General features: G+C 52.6%; 1 gene segment (V, D, J or C); it reads right to left on the bottom strand.

Annotated features, from left to right (window-relative positions):
* Window positions 1-216: 216 nt before the first annotated feature.
* LOC143677351 (Ig gamma chain C region-like) lies at window positions 217-2061 on the bottom strand. The segment is given in 4 exon segments: window positions 217-643; window positions 784-1107; window positions 1202-1237; window positions 1635-2061. Coding segments are annotated over 4 exon segments (1101 nt in total).
* Window positions 2062-10805: the final 8744 nt, after the last annotated feature.

Raw genomic sequence — 10805 nt, forward strand, 5'->3', positions numbered from 1 at the left:
GCTCCTAGTAGCTGTTGGCTGGAGGGAGGGCACAGAAGATGGGTCACCTCTGATGAAGTACCCTTCGTTGTGCGACAACCCCTGAACTGGGTTCCCTCTGGGTGGCCTGTGAAGATTCATGAGCCCCTTAGATTGTTCCCTGGGACCTGTGCTCTCTCTCTAATGTTGAGAACCGAGGCATCAGCATGAGTAGCCTCAGAAAGAACCATGCCAGTCTCGCAGAATCCCAGGGCAGGCTGGGTGCTTTATTTCATGCTTGTGTGCCTTGTAGGTATTTACATGGGGTTCAGAGAGGGCGTTCTCATTGGCCACTCTCATTTACCGGGAGACTGGGAGACGGACTTCTTGGTGTAGTGGTTGGATAGGGCCTCGTGCATCACGACACACGAAAACACATTGCTTGATGACCATTTGCTGCGCTCTACGGTTAACTTGCTGTAGAGGAAGAAGGTCCCGTCCTGCTGCTTCTGGGGCTTCGTGGTTGTGAAGCTGTTCTCCGGAAGTGGTTGCCCATTGCTCTCCCACTCAACATCGATATCACCAGGGTAGAAGTCCGTCACCGAGCAGGTAAGACTGAGTTCATTTTTGGACAGCTGCTCTGAGTGTGGACCAAAGACATACACCTGTGGCTCCTGGGGCTGTCCTGTGGGGACAGTAAAACATGTGGTCAGTGACTTCAAGGCTGAAGAGGGCTGGCCTGAGTTGTGTGCACCAACAGGACCAGGGTAAGGTAGAGGTGCCTGCTGAGGGTGAGCCTCAGCCTGGCTGGCTGTCCTCACTCACCTTGTGCTTTGGAGATGGACATCACGATGGGTTTTGGGAGGGCTTTGTTGCTGACTTTGCACTCAAACACCTTTCCGTCTAGCCAGTCCTGGTGTGTGATAGGGAGAACGCTGACCACCCGGTAAGTGCTGTTGGATTGCTCCTGCTTCTGCTCTGTCTTGGCTGTGCTCGTCTCCACGCTGTCCACATACCAGTTGAATGTCATATCAGGTTCCTCGTGGCTCACATCCACCACCACGCAAGTTACCTCAGGGGTGCGGGAGATCATGAGGATGTCCTTTGGTTTCGGGGGGAAGATGAAAACTGATGGTCCCCCAAGGATGGCTGTGGGAAAGACTAGAAGGTGAGTTGGGATTGGGATGGGTAAGGTGATTCCTCCAATTCCCCTTTGATTGGCAGGGCCCAGGTCCCACTTTACCTTGGCAAGGTGGGCAGGGTTTATCCAGTAGTTTCACTGTAGAGAGAGCAGACTTGGGTTACCAGGGTCTGGTAGGAGAGGAGGCAGTCAGGCAGGGCCAGGGCAAGTTTCTGTTCTTCTGGTTGGTTTTATGTCAAAATCTGTGCCTAGGACCTGGGTCAGGGACATTCAACCTGCATCTGCCCTTGACCTGGTGGGGTGTGCCCCGAGGACCTCTCCTGATCTTGGGTGGGTGCCAGGCAGAGGCTTTAGGAGGAACATATACTACCATAGCCACCATGGGTTTGGGTCCCACCTGCCCCATGCCCCTTAACTCATCCCAGGGGCCTCAAGACACTGAAGGGCAGCTACTCCAAGGCTAAGGCTGACGGCCTGTCCTCCAGAGCATGCTGGGCTGTGGGTGAGGGCCTATGCTGCCCATCCATGTTCTCACCTCTCTTGTCCACCTTGGTGCTGCTGGCCGGGTGGTTTACATTGCAAGTATAGGTCTTGTCACTCCTGGGCACTGTCACATAGCTACTGCGGGAATAGAGGCCTGAGGACTGCAGGACACTTGGGAAGGTTTGGATGCCATTGGCCAGATCACCGGAGTTCCACGACACCGTCACAGGATCAGGGAAGTAGCCTGTGATCAGGCAGCCCAGGCTCATTGTAGACCCTGTCTCCGCAGCGCTGGGGACCAGAGGGAAGACTGATGGTGGTGTAGTAGAAGCTGGAAGAGAGGTGGTGCAGGTGTCAGTACAGAACCTCACCTGCTTGACAGTGAGTTCCTGGGGCCCTTCAAATAGCAGTTTCTCCCAGGACCCTTCCCTGTTGGGGTTGATGCTTATTGGGTGCAGACCCATCTGGCTCCATGGTCATCCACCTCTGCCCCCACCCTACCTGGAGACCCCAGAAAAGGCACCGTCACAGGGCTCCTCTGAGCACAGAGTCCCTTGCTGACGGACATGCTTCCTGGAGTCATGGGCCTTTGCCACTCACAGGGTCACCTCTCAGGGACCACCTACATTCTACTCAGCACTGGGGACCACCAGCTCCTAACTCCCACTCTGCTCATCAGGAGACCTTATCCTCAGTCTGGACCTTGAATGGGGCACTTGCTTCTGACCCTGGTTCCCTACCTAGATTCCTTCTAAACCTGTCCCTCTGGTCTCTGAATGCCTGGGCACACTGGTCCTTCCTCAGGTTCTCCCAGCGTTGTTTCCTTCTCTCACCCATGCTCTGCCTCCCTGAGTGTCCATATGGCCCTTCATTAGTCCAGCCCCAGGGCCCACACTGGCTGTCTTCCCAGCTCCTCTCTCACACCTGAAGACTTATCTGCACATAGGCAGTACTTTCTGATCTCAGCTCCCAGCCCCCACAAGCCACTTTGTCGATGACTCAGCACACCTCTCAGCTCACTTAGGAGCCCTGCACCTACCTTCAGACACCTCTTCCTCCCTGCAATGGCCAACAATCTGGACCCCAAGGAGCCTCCTCTCCTTCTGGGCCTCAGAGGGTTTCAAGGTGTACCTCATGACCCAAAGGCCTCAGGTTGTGGAAACTCATGGCTGCCCTCTGCCAGGCCTTGCCTTCTCCAACCCAGGTCCCTCCAGATCCTCTGATTCTGAACTCTGCCCTGGGCCCTCCTGCCCTCAAGCACCAGTTATCTGCAGTTCCCTGCTCCACTGTCCCCTGTGCCATGAGATCTTCCTGACCCTCCTGTCACTCTCTTTTTCCATAATACCTGGACCTCAGCTCTGCCCCTAGGTCAGGTTCACACCCTCCTCTTCTCTGCATGGGAGGCACACCTCAGCCTGCTTTGGCATCTGCTCCCTATCCCCAGTTCAGGACTTATTTTTGCTCAGCCCTTATCCCATGAGCCTCTGACCCTCTGTCTGGTCTGTAGTTCCATTCCTCGCTACTGACCTGCCCCTGCTCTGCCTTCCCAGTCTGAGCTGTGTTCCCCAGCTTGAAGCCCTCCCTCACTGTCTTCTGCTGTTCACCGCCCCCAATTTCCAGTTCTTAGCCCATTTGCTCCTCCTACCCTTAATTCCTGATATTCTCCAGGATGAGCTTGATTGCCCTGCCTACAAAGGCTCCTGGCCTTGCCCACCTGAAACCACCGTTGGTGAGCTCAGGCATAAAACCTATCCTTGGGCCCTTGTTCCCCCTGTCTATGGCAGCCTCTGTGACCCAGGGCAGAGTCACCCTCTTTTGAGAAGCAGGTTGCCTGGGGCCCTCACCTTGATCAGGGAGAACCTTCTATCCCTGAGCTCTTCCAGGATTCCTGGGCCTCTGCCCCTCCTGTATCCTGCTTTACTCCTGTACTCCATAGCTGTCTCTGTTCAGCCTCTGAATTCTGCCAGAGCTGCTGCATCCTCCCAACATTTAGATCATGCCTGCCTTCCGAAAGCTGTCAACGAAATGTAGCCGGGTCTCCCTCTGGATACATTCCTTTCTTGGTACTATTCTTCTTCCCTAGACCTACCGTGACCCCCATCTACTCTCCAGCCAGCTCAACCACCTAGCTGTTCTCTCTGTCAGAGCCCCCCTGCTCCTACCCTGGCCATCCCAGTTTGATGAGTTCCTAATGCTTACTTGGTCTCTCTCTCTTCTCTCCTCCCCTACCTCCTTCAACACTCCCAGATCTGGAAGCCTCCTTCTGGACTTTCTGTTTCCCAGGCCCTTCACTTTGGCCCGTCAGTAGCCTTGTGCCCTCCAGCTTCCAGCCTCGTGGCCTTGGTATGTGCTGAACCTCAAGGCCTGTGTTCTGGACCCTCCATGCCTAGTTGCCCTTTTCTTTTCTACACCCCCATTATCATCACATTCTGACCCCAATCACAGCTCTTGGATCCCTGCACCCACCACTGCTCAGGGCACCACTTCTCCTTGAGGAGGTGGCGTCACCTAATCCTATTCTATCCATTCTGTTTTGTTGTGTCCTCCATCTGTTCTGCCCAGCCCTGCCCATCTCAGATGTCTGTCTTTGCCTGCAAGTCTTTGACCCATCATGAGACTGGTCTGCCATCCTGCCATCGAAGAAGCGTTACTTTCCATGAATCCCAAGGAGTCTGGTTTTAACCAACCTGGATTCCTGAGTACTGTCATCCAGTTCAGAGGTCTCCACTGCCCTGCCTTCATCCCCCTGCTCTGGGTACTTAGCTCTGCCCGGTCTATCTGCTTTTGCCTGCTCGAAAAGCTCCCAGAGCTGTTTGCCTCCATCCTTGCTACCTCGGGTAGCTCCCAGCTGTCCTGACCTGGCTGAGCCTTCTCTGGGTAGTTACCAGCTGTATCCAGCCGGGCTCTGCCTCTTCCTGCTCTGGGAAGCTGCCAGCTTAGTTCAGACTGCTTCACCCCTGCCATGGGCAGCTTCCAGTCCTAACCATTCTTAGTCTGCTTCTCCTGTGCTTTGTGTAGTTGAAACCTAGCCCTGCCTGCTTCTTCTCTGCTCTAGACAGGTGCCAGGCCCATTCAGCACTGCTCAGTTTTGTCTGCTTCTCTTCTGCTCTGGGCAGCTCCCAGTCTTTCCCTGTCCTGCTTCTCGCAGCACTGAGCAGTTTCCAGCCCTGCTTATTCTTGCTCTGTTCAACTTCCAGTAGACCTGCCTGCTTTTCCCTGTTCTGGGCAGCTCCCAACCCTTCTCAGTCCTGCCTGCCTCCCCCTACTCTGGGCAGCTGACAGCTCTCCTCAGTCTGTCTCTGCCCTACCTTGAGCAGCTACCAGACCTGATCTGAGCAACCTGCTCTCTGGGCAACTCAAAGCCCAGCCTGGCCTGCTTCTTCTCTGCTCTGGTCAACTTACAGCCCTTCCTAGCCCTGCCTACTTCTCAGTACTCTGGGCAGCTTCCAGCTCTTTCCTGTCTTGCTTTTCCCTGCACTGAGCCACTCCCAGTGCTGCCTATTTTTGCTCTGTGCAGCTTCTAGCCTATCCCTGCCTGCATCTCTCTACTCTGTTGTTCTTCGACCCTGTCCCAACTGTGCCTGCCTCTCTGTGCTCTGGGCAGCTCCCAGCCCACTCCTGCCTGCCTGTCCCTTCCCTGGAGGGTTGCCAGCTCGACCTAGTGCTTCCCAGGTTTGCCTGCCTCTCCATGGTCTGGGCAGCTCCCAGCCAAGCCTCTCCTGCCTCTCCCTGTCTTGAGCAGATTCTGTGCCTGATCTGATCAATCCGCTTAGTTGTGCTTAGGGTAGCGCGAATCCCAGCAGCCCTACCTGTCTCTCCTTTATGTGGAAAGCTGCCTGCCCTGCCCAGTACTACCCAGTTTTGCCTGCTTCTCCTCTGCTCTGGTGAGCTTCCAACCCTTCACAGTCTTGCTTCTCCCTGCATTAGGCAACTCCCAGCCCTGCCTATTCTCCTTGCTCTATGCAGCTAATAGCCTCAATCTGTCTGCTTCTCCCTGCTCTGGTGAGCTCCCAGCCCTTCCCAGCCCTGCCTGACTCTCCCATCTCTGATCAGATGCCAGCCCTGCCCAGCACTGCCCAGTTCTGCTTGCTTCTTCTCTGCTCTAGGCAGCCTTCAGCCCTTCCCAGCCCTGCTTGCCTCTCCATGCTCTGGGCGGCTCCCAGCTAAGCCCTGCTTGCCCTTCTCTGCCCTGAGCACCTACTACCCATGATCTGATCAGGTTGCTTTACCCTCACTATGGGCAGTCCAAACCCAGCCTTGTCTGCTTCTCTCTGCTCTGGGAAGCTCCGAGCCCATTCCAGCCTGCCTCTCCCTTCTCTGGACAGCTGCTAGCCCTGCCCTGCTGGACCAACTTTGTCTGCTTCTCCTATGCTCTGGGTAGCTTCCAGCCCTACTCCAGCTTTGCTACCTCTCCGTTTTCTGGGATGCTCCTAGCCCTATTCAGCTTAATTTTCCTCTGTCCTGAGCAGCTCCCATCCCTGCACTGATCAGCCTGCTTCACCTGTGCTCTGAGGAGCTTTATTCCCCGACAGGCCTGCTTCTTCTCTGCTTTGGACAGCTCCCAGCCCTGCCTAACTGCCCAGCCCTCCTTGCTTTTCCTCTGGTCTGGGTTGCTCCCAACTCAGTCCTGCCTGTTTTTCCCTTCTCTGGACACTGTCACCCCTTTGTTGCCATGCCTCTCTCTACTCTGGTTGGCTTCCAGTATAGCCCTGCCTGCCTCTCCCTGCTCTGCTCAGGTTCCCGCCCTGCCTTGCCCTTCCTGCTTTACTACACTTTGTGTATCTTCCAGCTTAGTCCTTCCTTCACCTTGTTCTGGGAAGCTTCCAGTCCTTCCATGCCCTCTCTCTTCTCTCCTGCATAGGACATCTTCAAGCTTTTTTGCTTTCTAGCATTTCCCTGGGCCAGGCAGTCTTCCAGGATCTCAGCACTGCCCAGAAGTGAACTGCCCCTAAGCTCTTAGCTTCCTGCATGCTGAGCTGCCCATCTGCCCCTGTGCCATCCTGGTCCCCTCTTTGCAGATGTGCTGCTCCCAGCATGGATTCCTTCCTTGATTTTAACTCTTCATTTAGCCTGATATACTACTGTCCTCAGTTGGGACCAACACCACTTCTGTGTGCATCATTACAACCCTATGTTTCCTCCCTGGGACCCAGGACAGCTCCACCTTGGTACCCCAGCACCTTGGGACTTGTGACACTCTGCTTCTTACCACCAGCTCACTTGGACTTGGAGCACCTCTGATTCTCACTCCCGGGTCCCTTGGACCCTGAGTTCCTCTGCATCTTACCTCCAGTCTCCTGGGTCCTGGGACCCCTCTGCTCTTTACCCCAGCTCCCTTGGACCCGGGACACATCTTCTCATGCCCACCTCCTATGGATGCAACCATCTCTACTCCTCACCATCAGCTCCCTAGGATTCAGGGTACCTCTGCTCCTCACCCCCAGCTCTTGAGTGCTAATGCCTCCGTCCTGAAGCCCATCTTGCTGCCTGCTAAGTTCATGCCCATAACCTAGTACTCTCTCAGCTCCCGGTCTATGGATGTCCATGCTGCCTTTGCCCTCAGCTATGGCCATAGCCTAGAATTCCACTGTCATCTCTGACCCTGCCCTGATCACTCACAGCTCCTTTGGTCTGGATTGCATGCTTTGGCCACCTGGGGACCCTTCTGTTCCCCTATGCTCATCCGGGTTCATTCTTAATTCAGAATGTCCTGCCCATCTAGGGGTCCATCCCATTGCCAGCTCACCTCCAGCCTGGTCCCGTGCCCTCCAGCATCATTTGTTAGCCATGCCAGGCTGGTCCATCCCTCAGACCTACAGCTATCCCATCCTATCATGTTTCATTGAAGGCCCCAGATCCCTGAGACTCACTGCCTTCACCTGCCTCCACCTTCCAGTTGTTCCTTGCTCCCTGTTGGGCCCCTTGTGAGCCCACAAGCAGCCCTCAGCCCCCCTTGTTGGATCACCTGTTTGGTCCCTGGGTCTGGTTAGTCAGCCTTGGGCTTTCTGTTGACCTGGTATCTTCTCAGCTTTTTCTGGATCCTCCTTGTGGCCCACTGCCTTGCCCGGGTCTGGCATCTCCTATGGATGCCCCTATTGCCTTCCTCTTGCCATCCCAGTACCCTGACCCATTCACTCTTACTCACCAAGCGAGGTAGATCATGGGGACGGTGCCTGTGCAGCCAAGGTTTGGTAGTGGCCCGCTCTGCTCCCCTGGTCACTGATAGCTGATCGGCCCTCCATACTCTGTCACCATGGGAGGCTCCAACTCCCCATCACTTTGTGTACCAGAGATGTGAACCCCTCTGGGCAAGGCTATAAAGACTCAAAACGGGATTGAGACTTGCCTGGCACGCCTGCTTCCTGAAGTTCCCTTTTCATTTGAGTGGTTTCTGTCTGAGAGGGCATGGGGGCAGTCGAAACACGTTGAAGATCTTCATGTGGGTGACTGGGGGCGGGGTGGGGTTGATTTCCTGGGACCCAGATCACACCCAGGGTTTCCAGAAACCCAGGGAAGAGAGTAGGACTTGGGTGGTTACCGTTTCTGCTTTCTGGCTCCACAGAAACCCAGGGGCAGCCTGAGACTGGCAGCATTTACATCCACTTGGCATGACTTGGCCTTCCTGCTGGTCTGGAAAAGAACGGCACAGGGCCCCAGAGAGATGCCAAACTTCCTTCAAGCTCAGGTCCCCAGGACCTCTTCCTTAGGCCTTTGCCACCTTTCTAGCCCCATTGGGCCCTTCTGTTTCCTGGGTGGAATACAATGTGTGAAAAAAGCTGTTCCAGGACAGAATGGTGGCTCCAAGACTGTTCTGACACTATTTTGCTCATAGACCCCAACCCAGCCCAAGTGTTGTCTCCTTCCTCACTGGTGTGGGTCTCCCACCTGCCACTGGGGACTGCACTTGAGCTACCACAAGGAGACAGGGCTTAGCTGGGAGCTTCCCAGAGCAGGGAGAGTCAATCAGAGAACGTGATGACTGAGGAAACCTCGACTTTTAAGAAGTCCTTGCATATTCCTCCCATGTGTGGCATCCCCAGCTTCCCTCCTGACTGACTTTAGCTCATCATGAATCCTAATCTCTCAGGAGAAATGAGAGTGAGGAAGTTTGTTCCGCCATCCCAAGGCCTCTGCAGTCAGAGAGGCCTGGTATGTGCCTCTCACTGCCACTCTTGGCTATGTTGGGCAACCTTCTGGGCCTCAACTTCCTTGTGTGCAAGAAAGAAATAAAGATAATTTGCCCTGGAGACCAGGGGCCAGTAGTAATGGACAGGAACTCCCTCCTAGAGCTGAACTGAGCCTTTGGATGGCACTGACTGGCCTCCTGGCCTGTTTGGCTACCCTCTTCCTTTCTCCCAGTCTGCCTCCTTTATTCCATTTTTCAGGGACTTATCCTGGGGACTCCCACCATGAGGTCTCACTGGCATCTCCTGGTTTTACCCCAACTGACTATGACCCATGTGAATGTGGCCTCCATAACTCAGAAGGCATCCACCGTTCACCACTGCGCACTTTCCAGGCCAGACTCACCCCTGAGCCTGTGTACCCTGAATGCCACTCAATTCGGGTGGGTTCATTGGCAGAGTCAGGCAACGCATCCTGGAGCAGTCCCCATGTAGAATCTCTGTCCTTACAAGGTGCGAGCTTAGGCAAAATGTGACTGACTGTATCGACATTCCCTCCTTCTTCTATGTGGAGAATTAAAGACCCTTCTGATGAAAGATGCTGATGATGCCTAGGGGCCTGGAGAGTGGCACTGTTTTAGTTTGCAAACTGCCTGAATGCAATATACCAGAAATGGAACTGCTTTTAAAAAGGGGAATTTTTAAGTTGCAGGGTTGTAGTTCTCAAGCTGTGAAAGTGCCCAAATTAAGGCAAGGTCATGAAAACGTCCAATCTAAGGCATGCAGGGAAAGATTCCTTGGTTCAAGAAGGCTGATGATATTCAGGGTTTCTCTCTCAACTTGAGAAACACATGGTGAATACATCTTCCAGCTTTCTCTCCAGGCTTCTTGCTTCATAATGGTCCTCAGGGGATGTTTTCCTTCTTCATCCCCAAAGGATTCTGTCTATGTGGGCTCTAAAGCTTTTTCCAAAATGATTCTCTCTTAAAGGGCTCCAGTAAGCAACACCAATCTGAATAGGTGGACACACATCTCCATGGAAGCCATTTAATCAAGTTACCAACTGCATTTCGGTGGTCACGTCTAGTGTTGAAATTTTGCAAACTTCTCTACTAAGCACTGTATCTGCCTTTCAGAAGCATTCATCTTATAACCATACTCACTTTGTGGTTAAGAGAAAATAAATAATTTTAAGGCCTTTGAACAAGTCCCTTCCTCTGACATTGTCTTGATTGAGCTGTAAAGGCCTGGAATAGTAATGCTTTTTAAGTATTTCTCCAATGCAATGATAAGATGCAAGCCCATGTCACCATCCTTGCAATACACGTTTCTAACCTAACTTTCTGCTGCAATAGCACCTGTCTTCCCAAAACATTGCTTTTAACCAGCACTTGATTTCAGGAAGCTGCAGGTAGTCATTTGAATATTTTACCACCATATTCCATGGACTACTAGTGTCTCATTTTCTTCCCTTCCATGGTCATTATCTATTTTTATGTTACTTTATTTTAATATTTTATTGATAAATCTTCATGCACATGCATTCCATACATGGTGTACAATGAATAGCTAACAATATCATCACATAGTTGTGTGTTCATCACTGTAACCATTTTTAGAACATTTGCATCAGTACAGAAAAAGAATTCACAAGAAAAAAGAAAAAACTCATACATACCATAATCCTTACCTCTCCCTCTCATTGACCACTAGAATTTCCATCTACTCAATTTATTTTACCCTTTGTGCATCCCATAGTTTATTTATTTTTTCTTCCGTACTTTATTCATCTGTCTACAGCCTGGATAAAAGGAGAAACAGACACAACATTTTCACAGTCCTACAGTCACAGTGTAAAAGTTATATCTCTATAGAATCTATGGGTTGTTGATTTTGGACATGAAGGACTGGTGAATTTGGACGTTATACGTGAGGCCCAGTAGATAGAGGTGGCTGAAAGATGCACTGACTGAGAAGTGGACTGGAAAATGATGGTATAATCATATGATCAAACACAGTCCTACTACAAAAAAGAACGAAGCTTGAGGCAGGCAACGATGTGAATAAACCTATGGGATATTTGGTGAGACATAATAAAC

The sequence above is a fragment of the Tamandua tetradactyla genome, chromosome 3 (assembly GCF_023851605.1).
Source record: "Tamandua tetradactyla isolate mTamTet1 chromosome 3, mTamTet1.pri, whole genome shotgun sequence".
NCBI classification, from domain to species: domain Eukaryota; kingdom Metazoa; phylum Chordata; class Mammalia; order Pilosa; family Myrmecophagidae; genus Tamandua; species Tamandua tetradactyla.